This window comes from Anas platyrhynchos, chromosome 2 (assembly GCF_047663525.1).
Source record: "Anas platyrhynchos isolate ZD024472 breed Pekin duck chromosome 2, IASCAAS_PekinDuck_T2T, whole genome shotgun sequence".
Classification (NCBI taxonomy): domain Eukaryota; kingdom Metazoa; phylum Chordata; class Aves; order Anseriformes; family Anatidae; genus Anas; species Anas platyrhynchos.
In genome coordinates this window covers 67314834-67338560 of record NC_092588.1, presented here as the reverse complement: position 1 = coordinate 67338560, position 23727 = coordinate 67314834, and the positions used below count along the sequence as shown (strand labels likewise).

Sequence of the window (23727 nt, the reverse complement as noted above, 5' to 3'; positions counted from 1 at the left end):
TCTTCCTGGGGCAAAACAAACTGTTCTTCTTGAGATCAGCTGTAAATATCCTGGGACACTGAAAACTCATTTAGTGAAATGTCACTTAAACACGCATACAAATATAATCCTCTACCTGAATCTTATATTATGTAAGAACAGTCCTGAGACAAGAATAATGTGACCTACTACTACATTTACCACTGCACATTTTCATGGCATACATTTTGCTAGTCCATAGCTCCTCTATGTGTCAGGAGGGTGTCAAGAAACATTCACAAAACACAGCGACCTACCTGTAAGCCTGAAGTAAAAATATCTTGTAGACGTTAATGAAAACTGTTTTAAGGCTATTGATCTAGAACAGAACAGAAATAGAGCCATGGGAATATTTTTGTGTTACCGTACTATTTGTTCAATAGCAAAAGATGACAGAAATCTAGAGGAAAACATTTTATGCAATACACTTCCATAATGTTTATGATGTACTTAAGCAACAACAGCCTCAGCACAGAGCGCTCAGTTCTGGAAGGTACTGAGACCCCATATGTTAGATGATTCCAAGACTTCCACATTACGTGTATAATCTTTCAAAATCAACTCTTGGGTCAGAACTCAAAGCACTTTAATGGTCTTTATCACTGATGAAAATATTTCCAAACATTCACTTCTATAGTCCCACCTGTAAATCGAGAAACAAGCCATGGCATTTCAGTTTAAGGACTGCAAGCAATTTGTGTTTCATGTTTTTCCCAGCTGTTCTGTTTGAATTGAAGGAAAGACTTGATCTGATAGAAGTACAGGAATAGCTAGAAAAAAAGAGAAAATAATTAGACTCCATAGGCTAACAGACTAAATTAAATTCTGTGAAATGAGGCTCATTTAACTTCTCATCTTACAGAAATTGTCAGGTAATCAATGAGCCAACCGCAAAAGGATGACTATAACAAAATCCAAACTAGAAACAGACTGGACATTGTGGCATTAAGTCTATTATCTAGGGAATTACTTCAGTGAAGAAAAAATTGCCTTGTTATTTAAAATAAAAATCAATTAAGGGTCATGGGTTGTTTGTTAAACTGGTTTGATTTCTAAAAGACGTGGTCTAGCCACACCATTATTACTGACTACAGCAATAACCAGGTAATACTCGGTGATCCAGGAAATACCAGAGTTTAGGCTGGAAGCTGGCTCAGTTTACCTTTGCCCAACAACCTGTGTTCCGCTTACTTATGTTGAGCTTATCAAAACCAAGGAGACCTTTCTAAGAAACAGCTTCAGTATCCTTCCTTTTTGGAAGACTACTGAAGAACTTCACCACTTGGGCAATGAAAAACGTCCTCTTAATTCCTCACTTAAGCATATTCACGGGCTGTTTATATTAAAAACGGTCAACATCATAACAATATTATCATTCAGTTTAAACAGCTCTTTACTACTGTCCATCTTTAAGAAATGTCTAACACCAGCAGTCTGTAAAAATGGTCTATAGAGCTTTTCAGCAGCAAACATTCTCCCATCCTGAGTTTTATGCTGGTTCAGTCAGACTTCCTCGTGTATATACTCAAGGTCGCCAGTTTAAAGACAGGTTACTTCTCTCTTACACTAACATCTGAAATACATCAGAGGAAAAAATGTTCTGGTGCTGAAAGGATTACTTATCCCTCTGGTGTATAAAAATTGGTCACAATCAATCATGTAGTTCATGTAATACTACTATTTTTAGTAAGGTACATAAAATATCAGAAGTCCAGAACACTAAGTGTGCTCGTGCATAATGGTGAAAGAAGCTGAACTGAGGTGATCAAACAGAATTTCTCAGAAACCATGTAGTCACCATACGGTGTATGACTTCTGTCCGCTGGAAAGCTGCATCGCATTCTATGAGGTTACTTTTTACATGCATTCCACCAGGATGGAATGAAGAAAATAACAGGCTGTACAGCAAAATAAAACATTTAGGCTGTTGTATAAGAAACAGAATTGTAAAATTTATTTTGCAGTGAATTCAACTACACTACTCACAACACACTCCCGTATTTCTTGCACTGTGTATAAGACACTGATACTGGAATATACAACTATTTACCTGGAGTAATCGCAGTAAACCTCAAGTGTCTGTGTATCCAATAATAAGCCACACCATGGGATCAAACGACAGTTTGGCAGCTGTTTAAATTCAGAACATTCTGGGATATCGTCAGCAGAAAAATTCACCACTGTCTTTTTGGGGTTTATCAAAAAGCCATACTCAGGAATGCCCATTGCTAGAGTCCTGAAACAAATACAAGCAGTTAGCCTAAGCCCTGACAAAGAAAAAAACAACAAACAAACCCAAAAAAATCTACAAACATATCCCCCCAGCATGATGCAAACAGCCTTGCATGAAAGGACAGGAAGCCAAGAATAAAGAGAAACATGACCAGCTGTGGTGGTTTTACCGTGCTGGGCAGCTAAACCCCACAACCGCTCTCTCACTCCCCCTCCTTTAGATGAGGAGGGGGAGAAGTAAAGCAAAGAACAACTCACGGGTTGAGATAAGGATAATTTAATTAAAGGGAAATAATAATAACAATTAAATAAAGACTACCATGAACTAAACAATTTAACTAAGGGGAAATAAAAAGGGAAAGGGGAAAAGGGAGGGGAAAAGGAAAAATAAAAAGAAGGGAGGAAAACAAACAAACAAAAAAAATGAAAGCTATATGGAAGTGCAGAGGAAAGAAATTACTCTCTACTTCCCACAAATGAGCGATGATTGACCACGGCCTTGAAGCAAGGCCTCAACGCACGCAGCCGGTGTTTGGGAGGAAGACCGACGTTTTCCCAACAAGAGCCCACCCCTCCCCTCTTCTTCCTGTTTCCACCTTTTATTGCTGAGTGTGACACCACATGGTATGGAATATCCCTTTGACTGGTTTAGGTCAGCTGCCCTGGTGATGTTTCTCTCCTCACTTTTTGCCCACCCCCTAGGAGGGTTAGAGAAAGGCCCGATGCTGTGCCACTGCTGCTCAGCAGTAGACACAACACTGGTGTGATAACACTGCTGTTCCAGCTACAAGTACAGAGTACGGCACTGTATGGGCTGCTGCCGGGAAAGTTAACATTCCAGCCAGACCCAGTACACCAGCTCTTTAGGTTAATGAACATAGCTAGAAATATACAAAACTGAAGTTACTGGAGGTAAATAAGTAAATAAAGAGCTTAAGGATATGGGTATAATGGAGAAGAAAAGCTTGTACAGGTTAATGCAAATGAAAAACTTAAGCTGTTAAATATTTGGGACAACCACACTCACAGAAACCATTGACGTTAAAACTACTAGAATAAAGACAGATAAAGAGTTAATTGCTTCTGAAAGTACACAAAACCAAGGAGAATCCAGGTAACTGGAACCTCATCTGATGAAAAAACTTCATCTTTCTCCTCAAGGTTTTGCCCAAGTATCTCTATTGCCAGGAGGCCTGCCGATCACCTGTCATATTTTGGGTCAGCAGTGTCATCTCATGGACAAGCAGCAGTTTGTCTTACTTGGTGATTTATTCATGTGCAGGCTTCATGCTTTTACAAGGGGAGAGGAAGAGACGGACTCTTATTGTTGCGGAGTAGTAGATTTCCCCAGTTCTAACACTACATTAGAAAAACTGCTATTATTTCCTTTGTGGAAGAGAGCTCATAGGACCTGTGAGCAGCTACACGAAGAGGTTCTCTCACAAAAGAGGCTGCTTGTCCAGGGAAAACCAACAAAGTTGCTGCAGGAGCTGACACAGAACAAAGACACTGATAACTTCAAAGGGCAAGGCAGAGAACATCTGCAATGCTAATGTGAGTTGCATTATGTTGAAAAGCTGTTCTAGAGATTAATAGCTTGAGGCATTCCCCGTGTATTAGTTCTATTATTTCCAGGACTGTAGATCCACACATACCTAGAAATTTCCTTTTGTTCTGAAGAGGAACAAAGGACAAATGAAGTGTTCAAAGCACACTGTTTCACTGTTTAATGCTACTAGTGCTTCAAATCGTACTTGATTGATTTCCCCATCGCCTTACAGGTGATCACAAAGCTGCATCCTTCCGACTATGAAAAGCAGGAAGCAACTGACTGCACTGCAGATGCTAAGATTTTCTGAAGTTCCTTCAGTCAGCAGCTAGGTCCAGAATTAAAATCCCAGTAGAAGTCTCCAACCATTTGAACTGCAACAGGTTTTTAGTTAAATCAAAAAAAAAAAAGACCAAAAATATACCTATATGTACAGGCATGTATAAAGGAGATCAATGTGAACGACCCATAAGATGTTAATGCTTATTACTTTAAAGAATGTCATTAATAGCATACCTTAGAAAAGTTCTTGCATGCGTTAAATGTGGTGTAACCAGCAAAAAGTCATCAATGAGACGGATCAGGACTCTGTAATCAAGAAGAAAATGGCATTAAAGTTTTGGATATGTAATCCTTCCAAATCTGTCGTACTCTTCAGAGAAATTATTTGCCCATTTTAATTAATACAAACATAGAGGTTAATATGATTTCCAAAAGCAGACCTTATAAAGAAATTCTCAGTTTTGCTCCTTCCCTAAAAAAAAAAAATATATATAAAAAAAAGAAAGCAAATGGGCAAGCTACATGAAACATGACAGGAATTTCCAGCACAGACTGGATGTACTAAGAGCCACACAGGGGCTTCTAACAAGGTGCCTTTACACCATTCCTAAATGCTGTGCTCTTTATAAGTCTCCCACCCACAGATCTAGGAAAACTTTTTTCACCTCTTTCCTTTCCAATCTTATGAATAAACACAAAAATTCCCACACAAAACAGCAGCAATTACACTGAAGCAGCACAGATCTTTATGTGCACCACACTCCTGATGGAACCGGAAATCCTTGAAATTCAAAATTAAACTTGAGAGAAAATGTGTAGCATATATACACACTGTACATTATGCACTACTGTAACAGAGCATACAAAGAGCATCCACATCTTCCTACCCATCCTTCTGTACCCCACTGAATAATTTGTTTTCCATGTCTCCATAGCACAAGCTGCAAAGCAAGGTTGACAAAAGGGAGCCCTGTGGAATTCCAGAGCACTGTAAGTAGTAACTACAAAAGAATAAAAGAAAAAAAAAAAAAAGGAATCAGAACACGCAACAAAAAGATTTCAATAGCCATTAAACATTATTTTTTTCAAGTATAACATATATTTCAATAATAAATATGCTGAAAGCTTGTTAGTTAACCTGACCTAATTTTTTTTTTTCTTTCCTCTAAGAATCTAGATATGGCTCTGAAAGTTAAGTTTAGCAGTAGGAAAACAAACAAAAAACAACTAAAGCACATTTTTCTTTCTTATTAACAAAGTCCAGTAGACAATTGTCATTAAATGAAAGGAATTTACAACTGATCTCAAACCACAAATCCTTTTCTCCTTTATAAAAAGAAGCTGCGGTGCCACACCTCATCTAAGCTTTTTAACTCTTTTTGTCATTTATTTCATAGCTTCAAAACAAGCATTCTTGTTGTGTACTTTACTTTTCTTGTACAAATCTTTCAAACTATATTTTTAATTATTATCCAAACAGCTCTTAGTAAGTACTCACTAAAAATCCACAGACTGAAGCTCAATGTACACCTACAACAGGAATTAAATTCTGGTAGATTTTGATATGGAGAAGTTCTAGCTTTTCTTACAAGCAATAGACATCTCAATTGAATTTAAAAATAAATGTTTATCACTATCAAAGCCTGCTAAGTTTTCTTTAAAAAGTTCTTTCAGACACAGAAGACAGAATAAGAATGTTTAAACTATATGATATAATTAAAGTCAGGCTGTTTGAGGTGCTTATTCTTGACTTATACCAGCATAGCATGATCTGGCCATGGAAAAGATTCTTTGTGTGTGTGTGTATACATGTATATATGTGTTGTATTTTATAAATAAATCTCTTTACTTTTAAGAAAATTCCTGATGGTTTAGCCCAATAAAGCATATGAACTGGTTACCTGCATCCCAGCTAGTTTTTTGACCTTTACTGTAAACCACATTTATCTCCTCATTTAACTTGTCAGGCAGTTAATGCTAGAAGAGTTAACGCTAGAAAAATTTACAAATGCTCTTCTATTTGCATCCTTGAAACCTTTTTTTCCCCTTTCCCTCTATCCTGAGAGTTTAAATATTCTAAAGTTTGTCTTTCAAAAGGAAGAAGCTATTCATCCTAATATATCTCACTCTGAGTTTAGAAATAAAAATATTAGTACTTGGTTTCAAGACTTGGTACACATTTGCCACCTAGAGGCAAAATGTAAATAGCAGATCAGCATTTCTAGGAACACAAGAAACCTGCATTACATCCCCCCTCTGTAATAACACCCAACTCCTAATTTTGGAGTTGCCAGATGTTTTAATTCTTGTCGTTCTTACTTTGTATTTTTATTGCAACTTGCCAAATAGCAAGGCCATGCAGAAAAGGTTTTATTTTGCACTACAGGGAAAGGACTAACAATGCTTTTGCATGATTGCTTGGATGTTCCCTTCCTTCTGGTCACCTCTGTGGATCTCAACTTTTTTTTAAAAGTATTTTTCTTTTGAACTATATCTGCAGATTTAAATGAAGGTTATGGATCAACAGAATGACGCATTCTTTGTATAATAACATCATCCACGTGGGAAAGACGAATTTTATTCAAATATAAGTGAGTCCAAACCCTTCCTGCTTTTATAAAGCTTAAATTAAATTGATAAATAGATTTCAAATTAACACGAAATAAAAATCTTTAAAAGACAGCTATTAAAAATTCCCTGACTCAGTTAAAAGTATCCCATTTAGCAGAAAAACAACAACAACGCTTACTCTTTAAACTATTTTTTTCTTACCTGCGCTCAATTTCCAGGATGTTATTATTTAGCATTTGAAGAAAAAAATTAAATAGACTGGCACTTGTCTCATTGAAAGTTAGGCTCTAGAAATGGGACAAAACAAAACAAGATTTGTACTTTAGAAATGTGCTGAAACTAAAAATATAGTATAAACTGAAAAGATACATATTAACCTTCCTGAAAAGTTAGGCTGTAATAGTCTAGTTAAAATCTCTAGGGTAAGAAACAAAGCAAACGCCTAAAATAAAAATCTAAATATACACCCTAAAAAGCCACTCACATCCAATAGATGAACAATGGAGGTTTTAGTTGGTTTTCTTTAGGAGAAAAGCGGTTTTGATTGGTGTTACTTGGGAAGTAGTCGAATATAACATCTAAAACACTTTTTAAAGTGTTTATTATTGTACTGTATTACAGCAATATATACCTCCCTCTTTTAGTCACTTCCTATCCAGAGGATCAAAAGAACTGCCCTGTTCTTTTTGATTCCACAACTACTGATAAACTCACTTGCCAGTTCTGCTGCAAAATAAATCCTTTGCCCAACATTAGCAGTGATCCATGCATGACAGCCAACTCAGTATTTATGAAGCCTTCTGTGTTAAAAACACGTAGTAAAAGCTTCATTTAGAGCACTTTAACAATGATTTAGATCCCTTTAACAATGATTGCACAAGAGCTAAAGCAAAACAACTCCCTATGTGCACAGATTAATCATCTGACAAATGCACCCAGTTTTTGAAAGTTATGTGAGAACACGGTATTGAAATGCTATCACAATGTATTCAGGGCATGGAGATCCATGCTGGCATGGCACTTTTCTCTTAACACTTTTTTATTTTTTAAATCTCACACACACATATGAAAAAGACAGCTGCTGTTCATTTAATACCTAACATCTAATTTAGATGTCCACTGGAAGGAGAACGAAACAAAATACACATCATGCATACAGCTGGTTTTCATTTTCATCCACGTACTCATTAGGCTCTCTATTTTGCAGGATCTTGAAAATGTGCACCACTCACACTGTACACTCTAGCCCTACATAGATTGTACACTACCATTTTACTTGTATGTTAGAAGCATTAATTACTCTACTTCATAATTCTCCACTGGCAAGTGAGGAAAAATTTGACAGAGTAGCCTGTGAGGAAGAAAACAGTCTACTCATCTAGGGCTCAGGATGAGCCCCTTATTTTAAAGAGGCTCTTTAAAATAAGCTGATTTTTTAAAGTCATTTTTCTGTTAAGTGAAGTTTGCTATTTAGGGTGCCATATCTATTCCCTTAGTTGCTTAGCTTAGAATACACTTTTCAGTTTATTTCTGTACATTTTGGACAATGCATGCACTGAAGCCTTTCTTTACTTCATTTGAAAACTCTTGCAACAAGAAATGAAATTCAATAGGAAAGAAAAAAAAAAAGAAAACGATGGTTTACATAGAACAGAATAGGACAGAAATGAGAAAATCCGGGAGAAGTCCAGAATGACATTTTGTCAGGGTTCTTGCCTCAGGCATCACTTACACTGAAAGCCTGTTGGAAACATCAAGTTTTTCTATGGAGAGTGCTTGGTAACTACAAGACAGGTCATGTCACCACATAATATGTACATTCATTTAAACAAGCAAACAAAAAGAAACCCTAAATGCTCCTCTGCTACTCCTGTAGCTTTCCCTTTCAGATGAACAGAAGCCTCCTAATCTTTACCTGTTCAACTATTATTGCATCTCGCAATGAGGTACTCTCATGAAGCCGGGACACAAACTGCTTCATGTCTGGCATAAAATCCTTGAAAGTAGAAACCTGTATATTAAATAAATAAATGACAAAAGCAAAATAGAAGACTCATTAGCAGACAGAATGTATTCAGTGAAGATCAAAGACCCCCCTCTTATTGCATTGTTTTAATCTAACAGATCTGTTATTGTTAAAACAAAATTTCTCCCTCGTGTCCCTCTGTTCCCACAACACATTTTCCTTTATTTATTCTTAGTAACACTGAAGCATAAAAAGCAGTTTTATTCCCTCCAGAAAATTTCCAACAGTATTAAAATGTTTTATGAAGTAATTACCTATTTCAAGTTTAGACACACACACACACAAAAAGCTATAAACAAACATATTCTTTGGACAGAAACATATTAACAGCAGCATGTAGAAGAAAGTAACAAGTCATACATGTCTCTTATATAACTTCCTGGTTTTTCCACTTCCAGTGATCATAACCACTGCATAGCGCCGTATGCAGTAGACAGTTTTTTTCTCGGGTTTTAAGACCTGTGAAATCACTTCCACAAGTTTATTGTGAGGAATGCTATCAAAAGCCCTGGACACATCAGCCTGAAACAGAAGAAATAGCTTCCATTATGCTCCATATTTGATGTTCCATATTCACCAATATCACCATAAATGCTGTGGTAGTATGGAAAAAAAAAAGTTACTGTTATAGTATACAACCATGGCTGAAGCAACATGTAGGAGTGAAATTACATCATTATTTCCAAATGTGTGACAAAGCAAACACATTGCTTAACTGAAGATACTTTCCTCAGCCATCAGTGAGTTTTCCCTTGCAATGGATAACCATCAGTTTCAGAATAATCCTTGTTATTAGCAGAAGGTAGAGCAGGTCCTACGCTCATCTGTACTGCGTAGCACTTTTTTCGTGATTAAATACCAGTGGAGATGAAAGGTAACATACTGAAAGTTGCACACACAGCCCTAAAACTTACAATCATTTAACTGAAGATTACTGCTAACATTTTTATATGTTTAGATATTTTATGAAACTTTCCTCTCCATACAATCGTGAAGATAACATCTTATAGGCTCCTGGAAAGCTGAAAACCTAGATGTTTTTCCTCTTCTAAATCTCATATTGCAATCTTAACTTTGCTCTTTCTTGTCATTGTCACAATTCAAAACCTTCTGAAGAAGCAAAAAAATGCAAAAGAAATATGTCAATAAGATGATTTTTTCATTTGAAAGTTAATGAGACAATTTCTGAAAATAGTTTTAGGACATGACACCTGGAAGAGAAGCCTCACTATATTATCATAGGTCTGTGTTATAAATGGCTCAGTCTTCAAATTAGGATTATAATCAAAGTTTACAATTTATTAAAGGAATAGAGGTAAGCAAACAGCACTGGGTGCAGCACTACTGCAGGAGAAACAAAGCAAGCAATCTATATTAAGTATGCACAAAAACTGACATAAAAATAATAATAATTATGCACTTACATCACAGCTATTCTCCGTTGTTAAAGATCTGCACTAGTTGACTCATAAAATGAGGTTGAATACTGGATTAGAAAAGGCATACCTTTACATAGTAGAAATGAGGAATTTCACCATCTGATTTGAGAACCTTTTTAACAAACGTCTTCCACGACTTGTAGATATCATCTCTCCCAAACACTGAAGAGCCGATGTAACTGGTGTTTATAGTTCGTTCATAATTTAACACACTAAATAAATTTTTAAGTTGCATGTTGTAGTGATTCATCTACAGAGATGAAAAAGAATCACCCTGAAGTGGGTTGAAAAATTCTAAATTCCATGCAATACAGACTTTTCTCATTTAGATGAAATGAGAGGGAATTTGTGTATTTACTGAACTTTTTTGGTCAAATACAGTCTTCAGAAAGCCTGAATATAGTGGTAGTAACTACTTGGAAGTGACAAAACAGACTTAGGATTTAAAAGTATCCCCCAAAACATCCCTTTTTTTTTTTCTGTACTTAACTCCTGGAAAACAAGGTCTAACAGTCGTGGACATAAATGGATTTCAGCAAATAAAACCACCACCAATTCTAAAGTAACTTTTCTTAATTATCATCCATTCTCTCTCCTGAAGGTTACCACCACCACAACAAGAACATGTGCCTAAGACTTTAAGCTAAATCCGTTTGCATCATCTGTTGAGCCTTTGGAGACAATTTATGTGGGTATTTTAGCAAAAATTTAACTCTCTCAGATATGGGAATAGTGAAATACTAATTTAAGATGAAAAAAAGTAAAAAAAAAAAAAACCTGCGCACTTGCATGCTAATGAATGTTTAGAACATAGAAGTCCTCCAAATTGCATACACAGAATATAAAAGGTTTCTTAATCTCAATGGTAGCATCGTGATCATGACACAAACGCACTGAAATTGCTACATATGGAAGCTTAACAATTCATCTGAAGAAATTTACTTTTGCACTGAAAAAAATCAATTAGAGGTGTCAGTGAAAAGCTGGAAAAGCTAAAGCACAACAAAAATATTTAGTGTGCTCCTGTGTCGTGGTTTAACCCGGCCGGCAGCTAAAGCTAGTTTGGGTCACCTGTCCTGGGTCTGTCCCCTCCCAGCTCTTACTGCACCCCCAGCCTGCCCGTTGGCAGGACAGAGCAAGAAGCTGAGATGTCCTTGGCTTGGTGTAAGCACTGCTCTGCAACAATTAAAACATCGGAGTGTTATCAGCACTCTTCTCATCCTAAGCCAAAACACAGCATTCTACCAGCCACTAGGAAGAAAATTAACTCTGTTCTAACTGAAACCAGAACATCCTGTCACTGACTGCAGAACAACATGATCCAACTTTACTGTTTTGCATAAGGTACGTAGTTATGTTAATTCATTGGCTGATCTTGCTAAATATTTTTGACTAGTCCATTAAAAAAAAAAAAAAAGACAGCTGAAATTTAAGATACGTTCCTGAATCCAGTGATTCTGGATTTCAGTGATTCCTGAAATTTTGTTATCTCTTTTCTGGCATAGGGCGTGTTCCTAAGAAAAAACAGCCAGAACGGTAGAGATGTAGCTCAAAGATAAATATAAGCAGCAAGAACAAATTATCAGGTGAGAAGTTCCTCCCTTCTTTCTTAATGAGCATGTCCCAAATGGTTGCTTTAACACCTTTTCACTAAACTGATGGCCATATGGGTGTGTGGGGGTAAGTCAGTAAAGGACAAATGAGGCTTTAGAGTTCAAAACCTAGCCTGAAGGAGGCCTGAGAGACTTGGAGTCACAGTATTCACAGTGGCCTCTTGCTTTAATATTGGTAGGAATTCCACACAGTCTCGCAACTTCCCAGAACAAATCTAATCCACAGAGCTACCAACATCTTTGCAAAGCCTGAGGGTCTGCTACAATATCTGCAGAATGCAGTAAAAAAAATTACATACTCTCAAACTGAACAGATCACTAAGAATCCTCCCCACACCCAGTGCTTCAGGCTTCCCATTAAATATTTATGTATCTGTGCGTATATATAGAAATACATATATACATACACACAAAGATTCAAACAGAAAGGGAAGAAGGATGAAAAGCCATTACATAAAACCCTTAAACCAAAACAAAATTTACACTGATCTGAGGACAAACTCACAGAACTGGACTTATTTCACCACGTTTTTTTGCAGCCAAGTTTGAGAGCTGCCCAAGAGCCAGAAGTTGATTTGCCGGATATTTGCAGGATTATCTCTTGACAATTCATCTTGACGCATTCCAGTGCCGAGCTATGGAAGCTGGCAAAGTCTATCCCTACAATTCCAGACTGGTTTGCAAATTCCAAAGCCGGGAACACTGTCAGATAGAAAGAACCTGAGGCTGGTCTTCCTCCTACACTTTAAGCGCCTGGAGAAAACTGGAGAGCAGAGAATAGCTGGATATGGGACAGGATGAAAAACTGGAACAGACTGCAAGATAAGAGGCCATGACAGAAACAAACTGTGCAGCCATGAAACTTTTGGAAAAAAAAAAAAGAAACAAACAAACAAAAAAACACACTACTTCCAGTAGGTTGTAAGCCCCAAATTGCTGAATATGTTTTGCACAACACACTATTTTTGTGTCTGTCTCTGTCTCAGAAGCGACATAACACTATTACAGCCTTTCTTGGATTTATGAATATCAGAAAATCATTAGCCACGCTTCATGATGTTCTCCTATGAAGCCACTTGGCCACCTACCACGGTTGACTTTTAACTTCCTTTTTTTTTTTTTTTTTTTTTTTTTAAAGTGCATTCAGGTCTCGGGTCATCCTTCATGCCAGTTTGTTACAGGAGCAACAGAACCTTTTGCAGCACCACAGCCATTCCTAAATTAACTGTGTGCATGCTCTGAAATCAGACTGTGTGATAGCCACTGAAAGACTATGATGAAAGTAACCACTTCAGAACAGCTTTTAGTTGCTGTCCTGAAAGTACCGTCTGGGATCACATACTGAACTAGGAGTACTAAGTAGCCACTGAACTCTCACCCATCTGAGCAGCGTTTCATCTTGTGCTCTAAATGGGACACAGCCTTAAGGAAAAACAACTAATTAAGTCATGGGAGAGTGTGGAATTGGGCTCCCACTGCATCTTGCAGTTAACTGGCCTGTAGAATGGGTTGTTTTGTGAACAGCCATTGACATGCACAATCAGCATTCAGGGAAACCCCAACAGGCCAGACTCATCTGTCCCTCACCCTTACACGATATCTTTTGAGTTTTCTGTCCTTCTACCCCCACGGATGGCCAACATCCACCACAATCAGACACAGTTAGCAAGCTGAGAGATACAGATGGAAAGAGAAGAGAGAAGACATGCTCACTGTGCAGGCCATGCCACTATGCTAGACTCATCTCCTTACAGCAGGCTTACAAGCAGAAGTATGCAGTTCTGGAGTTGGAGGCTAATAAAAATTAAGCAGTGGGAAAGGAGAAGCTATGCTAAGTTGCAATGGGTAGGCACATTCTGCCCTTCTGATTTCAGCGTCTCAGTTCACCACTAGTTTTATATTAACGACAACACAAAAACCAACTCACATCTAACAAATCCACATAAAACAATCAGAAAAATAAACACCTTCTTTGCTCTGCTTTCCTTGCTCAACGTTTGTGCTTCAACAACACCGCTCATTCTGACGATGGGTCTTAGTCCAGTGACTTTGGGAATGAAACGGAGCTTTGACGCCATAGGAAGGTATTTTTTTTGATGGATCGCTTCCATCTCCTCTGCAGTTAAAGGACGTAGCTTCACTTTGGAAAAATGCTTTCTAAAATACAAATACGCATTGAGTGTAAGCAATAGGAAATGCAATAAAAGTTAAAAAGTTTCATCTCTTAATGGTAACTGAACCCAGGCATTTTACTAAGAAGATAATCACAAGTTTCTAAAGAAACTGCCATGGAAATCTGAATTTCCAAACAGTTCCACGGTTATCTTAATGACAATGTAATATAATAATAGAGTATATATTTCTTCATGAAGAAGATTAAGGTAACAAAAAAATAAACACACCTAAATTAACACAAAGATTTATCCACAAATCAGGCAAGTATATTTGAGTGTTATGATTTTTTTATAATATAAAACTACAGACAGACATTTTATATGGTTTCAAAAGCTTGAAAGATATAAACCAAGTTGAATCGGACTTTTTGAATACTATGTAAAGAGAGACCCATGGCAGGACTTACACAGTGTAATGAGCTGTTCTACTCCTGACATTTAGGAGACCTACTACCTATTAAAAGATATTGAGAACTGAGATACTAGATAAAAAAAAATGAGGGCTTTTAGGTACACGGTAACAGGATTCAAAAGAATTGACCTGATGAGCAGGCATCAGCTAAAGTAACCAGCAGAAAACAATAAAGAACTGAAGACTCCCAAGTCACAAATTTATCTTACTGGGAAATGTGCTTGCCCTTCACAGCCACCCCCTCAGGATTTACAGCTCAGCGTAGCTTAGTCCAAACCAATACTCTCCTCCCATGCAGTAAGGCAGGAAAAGGAGGTGACACAACAACCTTGCTTTTACTTAAGATGGTTAAAGTGCCCTACCTGCCACAAAAAAAGACTTGGATAAGTGTCCTACACTGCTTGCATTGCTCAGAAGGAAAGGATGTGCCATTTCACGAAGCCCTACAGCCCAGTTGTTAGGACACTCCCCTGGGAAGTGAAATGAGAATTCAAATCCCTGAAGGGCAGAGGATGCAACTCTAAATTTGCATTCATATTTTCCATATCTCACATAAGTCCACAGGCTGCTTTAGCAAATGGATGCCATGCTATCACAAAAGATGATGGATGGATGGATGGATGGAGAAAAACTGGTAAGCATGCTCTAGGAGACATCTGAGAAGCCAAGCATGCAGGTGAAGCACACAAATATTTTTCTCTTGTGCATGCCAACACAAGCCACATATAAGCCAGGTGCTCAAGACTGTCGGGGTCCAAGTGATACAGTGCATGCCAAAGGGGACATAGAGGCATCCTGGTCCTGCAAGCTGAGCAAGTGTTTTGGATTTGTATTCAAACTTGAAATAAAATTCCCAAAGTACAGAGAGTACATACGATAGTATTAGCTAGATCACTAAGATAAAATAAACAACACCAGTTCAACAGAAACGACCAAATCAAACCTTCATCCCTTTGCATTTAAGACACCAGAATGAAGAAAAAACAAAACAAAACAAAACACACACCACACCACAAAATCCACCTCTTAAAAATATGATTTCCTCTGAAAGTGAAGATCATGGCCAGTTATTCACAGATCTTAACATTACTGCCTCTGGCCAGTTGTGGAGCTTGATGTCATTTTGCCTTCATCAACACCCACTGCTTATTTCATGGCATTTATGGCAGGGCTGCTGATTTTGAACACGCACTGATGTAGTGGCCACTGAACCATCCCTAGTTCGTCCTCACAGCACTGCTAGGGGTTTATCCTCTGAAGACAATGCAATGCAAAGGCAAACCCATGAGTGAAGTTCTGGTCTGTTTCATCCATCCTCTCTCCTCCAAAGGAGGACAAAAGTAAGTGGGAAGGCATCAGTGGCTACGCCTGGCTTCCTGACAGCAATCTGACCACGAGCATCTCCAGCTGGAGAGAAGGAAGAACCAAGACAGCTGCAGAGCAGTCACCAGGGAAACAACTGAAGCCAGATACTCTTTCCTCCAGGGAAAATGGAAGCAGGTCAACAGCCTGTGCCACTCAATCATCAGAAGCTCCTGAAAATGCTGCTTGGGAATGAGGGGATGGTGCCCAAAGAGTCAAGAAATGGCCAAGGCTACACAGGCAGCCCTGAACAGCTGTTTCCCAGCGTCTCTAAATCCCGAATTTTCTTCTCCCATGTGAAACAGGCAGCTTGCCACCTGTCTGAACGCACTCAGCTGGATCAGTAACCTCATGTTACACAGCACGCTCTGAGAACAGTGCTGAAAGTGCTGGTTCCTGCGCGGTGGAAATACTCAGGGCAGACATAGGAAAAAGCAGGATCAACACAGATTAGGGTCCCTTGTGGTCAGAGCACCTTGTCCTTATGCACTGGGTTTCTTTTTGGGGAGGGGGAGGAAATTGGTGATAGGAAAGAAAGGGCTAAAACCAAAACTACTCGTTTTCTTTTAACCATACACCCCATTAAAAAGAGCATTATACCTAACCCATAAGATTTATTGCTAGGTGGCACTTTACACAAAAAAAATTAGCTTGTAAAGTACATTAAAACTACATAAACTACTCATTACAACACTAATGCTGTTAGTTTGAAGACAAGACAAACAAAGTATTCCAGGTTGAAAACTGTGTTCTGCTGCTGCTGTTTAACTTGCTTATATGGGCTGTAACTGCAAACAGCTCCAGGGCCCCATGAAGTGCAAACACACAGGCAAGGCAGTTGCACGGGAGAGATACCAGCGTCAACCTCAGGGAACATGGAGATTGTAAAAAGCATTAAAAATTACCAAAAAACACAGACAATACTGGAGATCAGACCCCGTCAAATGTAAAAGCTGCACCATTTAAAATGGCAGAACACAAGGCATCAGGTGCGCCCATTTCCAGCAGTTCAAGAGCTCTCCTGGACACCAGCAATTTACCATGAAATCCTGAGGGATGTAAACTCTGGAGATGTACACATAATACTGTTCATTGAAGGTGCCTTTTGATTTTCGTTATTTTTAGTTCAACTGCTTAAGATTTGGTCTTAAATAAGGTGCTAACTTAAGCGCACACACATTTAAGACCAAAAAAAGCAGCATGGAATTCTACAGCTGCACTAAAAAAAAAAAAAGAAGCTGCAGCTTTTAAACCCTTCAATCTTATAGTAATTAAAAAAAAAATCCCCATAAGGCTACTGTCTGAAATAATGGACAGAGTATTGCAGCAGATTTTGTTTTTTTTAATTGAAGCAGTTAAAGAAAATTCAGTGTTTTTTAAATTAGCTTTCCCAAGGTTACTTTGGGATGCTGCCACTATGCTTTACTGACGGTTAAAAGGTGTAAAAATTTGACTTACCAGAACAAAATCCTTCTCATAATGGATTTTATCATTGCAAAGGTCTCTGTTCTCCTACCAAAGACATTCCAATTTGCCTAAGTTTTCTCACACAACATATTTATGGATCTACAAGCCATGCATATTACCAATACAGGTCGATTCTTCCTTTGGAAAATTAAGCAAATGGGAGGAGGATAAAGGGGCAATAAGGAAAAGCAGAGTTGTAACTTTGCAGTGCAAAACATGAGACTTCCATACATTTCATTAAAGTTTGATTAGTTTTCTAATTTTACCTAATTCCAATGTCCTGTAACTTGCCCCAAATACACTTTCGGTAGTAGAAGAGCATGTTTTTCTGGAACATGGTCTCGGTGACATAGAAAAATGATCTGAGCAACTGAACAACATACGTATCCATCAGCCAGTATAGGAATTTAGCCAAAATTTCTTCACGGTAAAGGTGTTCAGAGGCAGGAACAAAGTGATTACCTTCAACAAAAGATTGAAAGGTAGTTATAGCAAATAACTACTTATATTAGTAAATAAATAAATAAATAAATAAAATAAACAGAACACACACACGCTCATTTCTTAGCATGAGGTTAATGGAAAGGAAAAAAAAAAAAGCAAGAACAACTCCACAGATGCAGCTCTGATTTTGCACTAGTATTAAATAACATGACCCAAGCTTAATTAATAAAGATGGAAACTAATTAGCAGTGATAAATGGATGCACATAAAACAAATACATGCTACCAGCAGCCTGCAGACTTACTTTCATTGCTTGTGCAAGATCTTTAATGCACAATGTCAGGATCATTTTGAAGGGAAGGATAAAATGGAAATAAAGTCTATTAGAATATATATATGTATTTAATAAATATGCAAAAGAATTAGAATTCTTAGGTATATCGTAAGAATAATTGAGAGGGTTAAACTGGGCTGAGCTGGGGAAAGAGGTATTTTAGACAACCTATATAAAACATTGCTGCAGTCAAAAAAAATCAGAGTAAGTCTGTCAGCTCTCGTAATATTTACATGGCATGAAAATTACGAGGCTAGAACATTTCTAGCTGCTATCAAATTTAAGCCCACAGGCTTTTTTTTGTGATGTCTAAATGCAGGCAGGCCAAGTATAGAGTAAAATTCTACCCTACAAATTCAGAATTTTTGCAACTTCTCACTGATACTTTTCTAATTAAAAGTAGAATTTGGCATAATGCAACAGGATAGTTAAAGAGATTCTGCAGAAACATCAATTAGCTGCACAGCACTAATCATGATTACTGCACAAATGTGTTAAAAACAGCCAAATTTGGACACAAGAGAGCTGAGGATTAAGACTGAAACTTAACAAAGGGAAATAAATTTCCAGTCCTCTACCCTGCTTGATTTTTGTGCTCTTCGGGGCGGAGACACTTTCATGTATATACGGCACCTAAAAAAAAACTGCCACAAAGAGATGAAAGTGTTCACTTCAGCAGAAGCCAGAAAACATCAATGGAGAACTCTATGGCTCTTAGAAGATTCAACTGAAAAGTCATAACGTGCAGGCCACAAAATACACAAATTAAATCAGCATGTTAAATAGCTGTACTGGAACTACATCACCAGCTTTCTGATGTTTTGACAGCAGCTGTCAATTCCCTGAACTGTAGTCATGATTTACAAGAAACTACCACCACTTCTTTTGGAGAGAAAAATGCCTGCAACACAGCAAAGCAATTAAATGTGCATTTAAACTTCAGGCACATGGGAGTAGTTAAAAAAAATAAATAAATAAAGTTAGGCTTATGTGTTGCTTTTCCTGGAACCAGACCACTGAGTAAGATGGTATTAATTTTTTTCAAAGTTAAGGCATTCCAAGTAACTACAAACCCAATGCTTTTTTACTGTAAAAACCCTTTTGAAGTATTTAACTCCTCAGCATTCTGAAAAGCACGTTTCTGAGCCAAAGTTTCCGTGTCTGTGTATTTGGAGAATTAGCAGTTTCTTATAGACGTGTACCTCCCCGACTTCTGACATCAGGTCTCAAATATCAGACTGTATTTTCCTCCTTCATTACGGAGGACCTGGAATAATTTCAGAACCTGACTGAATCTTTCTGAAAAGGAATACCGTTTTCATCCCTGGTTGCTGCAGGATCCGAGTATATTGCTAGGTAGGAATAAATTATGCAAACGTAGCAGTTAAGGAAGTGCACTCCACATTTCACAGATGGAGAACAGAATGTAATAAACGTAAAAAGAAATAAATTACAATATCCATGAGATCCCACAGCAATCAACCGCAGAACCACAGCTTCAGCCCAGAATTACGTCCTAGGACATTGGCTTCAGAAAGGCTTCCTCAGGGAAGCAAAATTTACCTCTCACCACCTGTGATGACTGAACAGGAGGGATTCACACAGAACTCGGGGCAATCAGCTGGCACTCCCACCCTCCTGGGAAGGTGGTCAGCCCTGATGACAGCTGCACCACCACCTGAAAGCTGTGATTAATAAGCGTCTCCTGTTCCCAGAGGAGGGCTCTAGAAAGGTACCTGATGGTTGGCGACCACAGGCATTGCCTAGGTCCCATACCCACGTCTTTTTCACAAGGTAGATGTGAGGGAGAAAAAAAATGCTATGGGATGATGGTTTACTCCCAGAGATACATGTGACTCTACGGGCATCTGGATTTGCTTTTAGCACTTTCTTATCACTTATATTAACGAAAAGGCAGACTGCATTTGCTCCTTAATGCTTAGGTGACAGTTATTGGTAATTTGGGGAGCAGAAGGGAAGGAGTTTTGCTGAAGGTCCTGGTTCTAAATTCTAGTTTCTGTCTGAAACTGTCATCCAATTAAACACAAACGAAAATAATGAAAACTTACGTTTTCAGCACACAGAAGGCAGGTCTAAGTATTCCTCCACCATCAGTTAATGGCAAGCGCTATGAGGTTTGCTCTTGCAGCTCCAGCTATTGGCAGTGAACCCAATGACTCCGCACCCAGGTTCAATACCCTCCTCTCCACACCTTAGACCTGACCATCCACCCGACCCCCCCACCCCTTAATTCTGCAAGGTTAAATACCTTTGGCCAGACGAAGCCACATGCAGTCATTTACTCTCATCTTCCACATCAACACCTGCAAGGAAAGCTTAGCGTACTTCCCCATGGAAATGAACGCTTTCACGTTCTTGAAGAACCGGCGCTTGTTATGGTTTGAACCCCAGAGCTCGGTGGGGATCACCCTCTCCACGCACTCCCTCACAAAGAGGTACACCTGGAAGTGGCTGCAGTGCTCCTTGAGAAGCTCCCTGAGGACTGAATCAGACGCCTCTGCAGGGATCTGCTCCTCACCCCCCGGCTCCCCACACGCAGATGCTGCGAGAGGAGCGCGTACGCTGCTGGGCACGTTGGTGTGACCAGATTCACATCTGCTGCTTGCCACACGCTCAGCAGGCTCCTTCCCAAGCTGTTCTGCTTGCTTGCGAGCCTCTGCTTGCCCAGGCAAAGGTGCCCGACTGAGCAGCTTGGCTTTTCCCAAAATGGTGTCGGATATCCGAAGAGGGCAATTTTGTCTCAAGAAAGCTACGTAAGGGAACTTTCCATGATTCTTTAAGAGTTGTTGAAATATACTTCTCATTCTCCAGAAGCGTTTGGGAAGCTTCTTCTTTCTCCGTTTTTTCTGTGGCAGACCTTGGTTGCACTTTTGCCCAAACGGATTTTGGCTTAAGAATATCGTTTCTATTAGCCGCTTTACACCTGCCTGGCTACCCTTCAGGCGATTCAATAGGAAGGATTTCGGGAAACGCTCCCCCCAGTATCTGCGAGAATACAGAAACTTCCTGTCAATGTATATTGTAGATGGCAAAACCCTATTTGGTACCTCCTCTGCCAGATGAGCTAGGGGACCTTCCTGCTTTTTGTGTCCTGAAGAACTACTTTCCGCCGGTTCGATTGGTACCCAATCCAACCGAGGTATAGGCCTGCGTGTCTCCACTCCCTTCCTGCTGGATCCTGCTTGCATTTCAATGCTGGGCTTTAAATGTCTGTTACTCTCAGCTCCTTGCAGGAAAGAGCTTTTGTCTGCCACAGACTTCTTCCCGCGATGAGAATTGTGAACTAAAGAAGGACGAGACATATCACTGTTACTTCTTTGAGAAATGTTTTTTTCTTTAGTCAGACTTACAGAACGTGATGCTACACAGCCGGTTCCATACCTCTTGGGAATGCTCTGGTTTACATTAGGAGCAGTATTACAAGCCTGTTCCTCCCTCTCTTTCTCTTCTAATCTTGCTCTCTTAGCCGTGACTTCCAGTTGCTCCCTAGCAAGCTTCCTTTTTAAGGACGGTGCTGTAGCTGACAAACCTGCATTGGAGCTACTCTGTTTTTCCAGAGCAGCGGACCCTAGGCTTTGTATATTATTGCTGGTTTTATTTCTCACGCTGGAGACATTAGCTTCAAGTCTTTGCCTGCGTTTCGACTGACGTGACTTTGAAAGATACTGTCTGTGAAACGTTAGCCTTTTCTGCATATACTTAAGCAAGCTACTACGTTTGTGCTTTGAAAGCCGTTGTTTAACAAACTCTGGGGCTGATTCTACATTTTGCGAAATAAGTTCATAAATTGGTTGCCCACAGACTTGGTAACAGTTACTAGGGGGAACCAGCATAAAGATCGCACAGTGTTCCAATAAATACATCATCACGTCATCCCCTATCCTGCTCAGCAGCGTTTCCCAGAGGCCACTGATACGCATGGTTTCTGTTGCGGTGTTGGGCAGGTAGCTGTACACGTTTGAGAGCGGCATGATTTGGAAGTGAGAACTGTTTTCATCCAGCAAGGAGTATCCATACGTGAGGATGTTCTTCTTCTTTTTCCCACACAGCCTCTGCATGACTCTTGAGATGACTTCGCTCTGACTAGATAACTGAAGAAAGAAAGAAAAAAAAAGGAAGATTAGTTTTTAATCAACGACTCTTCTACAAATGACGGCGCGTGCTTTAAATAGCCGGGCACACCAAATGCACGCAGCCCCCAGCCTTCAGCTTCACGTTAAACCTTTTCAAAGCAGCGTTACCGATTCGCAAGCACAAGACTGAAGTCTACGGCAAGGTGTTTACGTACAGCCACCTGAGGCGACCGCTTTCAGGAAGTCTTTTTAAAGCCTGCCCTTTTGATCCTGGCTCTCGTGCCCAGGAAGCACCCGACACTTTGCCTCTTTGCTCTCTCAGCAGCCCAGGCTCAGGGCTTTCAGCTCTCTCTGCCCCTAACCCTGCGCTGGAGCAGGCTCTACCACCAGGGCTGAGGCCTGCGCTTCCTTTTACGCAAAAATAAAGGAGTTTTAGCAAAACAACCCAGCTCACAGCTTCACAACACCCCACAGCCGGGCAGGGACCGCACCGCCCCGCTCGGCAGCGCGGCCCTGCTCACCCCCGCGGTGCCTCCCAGCACTTTGCTCCTCTCCCAACCATTTCTCCTGCCCCAAGCAACGATTTATGAAACACTGAAGAGGCAGAAAAGCGGCCTTTCTCCTTCCTAGCTGCCCCGTGGGGCCACGCTTTGCTCTTCCACACCCGACCCCACAGCAGGGGCTCTCCCGGGGCAGGAGGCGCCCCATTCCCCGGGGGCAGCCCCCGCCGCCACCGCCCCATACCTGCTCCAAGCTGAAGGGCCGGGGGATGTCGCGGGCGCCGTGGGGGACACACACCACGCACTGGGACACGAAGGTGCCGTAGGAGGCGGCGTCGCTGTCCCGCACCACCTCGGCTTTCTCGGCGCCGCTCTCCCCCAGCCCCCGGACGAAGGTCTCCAGCGGGGCCACCTGCGCGTAGCAGCCCCGCAGGGCGCCCAGCACGGCGCCGAAGGGCTCCGCGCCAGCCATGTTGCGGTGGGGACGCCCGCCACCAGTGCCACCAGTGCTACCAGTGCCACCAGCACCGCCATCACCAGCAGCAGCAGCACCTGGGGCGGCCGCCGCTCCCCTCCCTTCGCCCTCCCGCCTGCCCTCCTCCATCGCCGCCCCCCTTCGCGCTCCCCCGGATGGAGGGCTATGGTCGGACGCCAGCTTTTTAAAGAAGGCGTAGCGTGAAAAAAAATAATAATAATAAAATAAATAAATAAATTAAGAACGCCCTCTCTTCACAAAGGAGCCCCCCGGGCGGCGTGCTGCGCTGCCCCAGCGTGGTCGAGGAGGGGCGGAGGCCGGGGCGGGGCGGGGCGGGTCCAGGTGGGATGGGGGCTGCTGTCCAGCTCCCCAGTGCTTCCCCCCACCCTGCCTTCCCCCACAGGCACCAGCACTGGCTTTCATGCCTGCCTTCCTTCCTTCCTTCCTCCAGCACCGGCCTCCCGACCCCCGGGCTGAGGGGAGATACTGTGGGGAGGATGCTGAGGGAGGATGCTGAGGGAACTGCTGAGGGAAATGCTGAGGGAAATGCGCTCCCTCAGTGATTTCTCTCCTCCTGTGCCCTACAGGCACATCATCATGGCCATTCTCTCCCTCAAGAGGCTGAGGGACCTCTGGAAGAGATGTGCGCTTTCCAAAGCATCCAAGGGTGCCGTGGAAATGTGCTGCGAGCACCGCGCGTGGCAGGGTGGGTGCAGCAGACCGTGGTCGACGTGG

At 40.6% G+C, this 23727-nt stretch overlaps 1 protein-coding gene across 3 annotated transcripts in view; it reads right to left on the bottom strand.

The window, feature by feature from the left end:
• Positions 1–23271, bottom strand: part of TERT (telomerase reverse transcriptase) — a 29745-nt gene extending 6474 nt beyond the window's left edge. The window contains exons 1-13 of one of the 3 annotated variants that reach the window (XR_011807655.1): positions 22762–23271; positions 20193–22035; positions 17412–17607; positions 13698–13887; positions 10185–10367; positions 9039–9200; positions 8568–8663; positions 6854–6939; positions 4969–5082; positions 4316–4387; positions 2069–2254; positions 662–788; positions 276–337 (exon numbers count right to left, since the gene is read on the bottom strand). Coding sequence is in view for 2 of the 3 variants with exons in the window: in XM_038175050.2 (XP_038030978.2) it covers positions 276–337; positions 662–788; positions 2069–2254; positions 4316–4387; positions 4969–5082; positions 6854–6939; positions 8568–8663; positions 9039–9200; positions 10185–10367; positions 13698–13887; positions 17412–17607; positions 20193–22035; positions 22762–23121 (3677 nt within the window). In the remaining variant the exon portion in view is untranslated. The remainder of the gene's footprint in view (positions 1–275; positions 338–661; positions 789–2068; positions 2255–4315; positions 4388–4968; positions 5083–6853; positions 6940–8567; positions 8664–9038; positions 9201–10184; positions 10368–13697; positions 13888–17411; positions 17608–20192; positions 22036–22761) is intronic. The other 2 variants (XM_038175050.2, XM_072034876.1) reach the window with 2 other exon arrangements.
• Between the last annotated feature and the right edge of the window lie 456 nt (positions 23272–23727).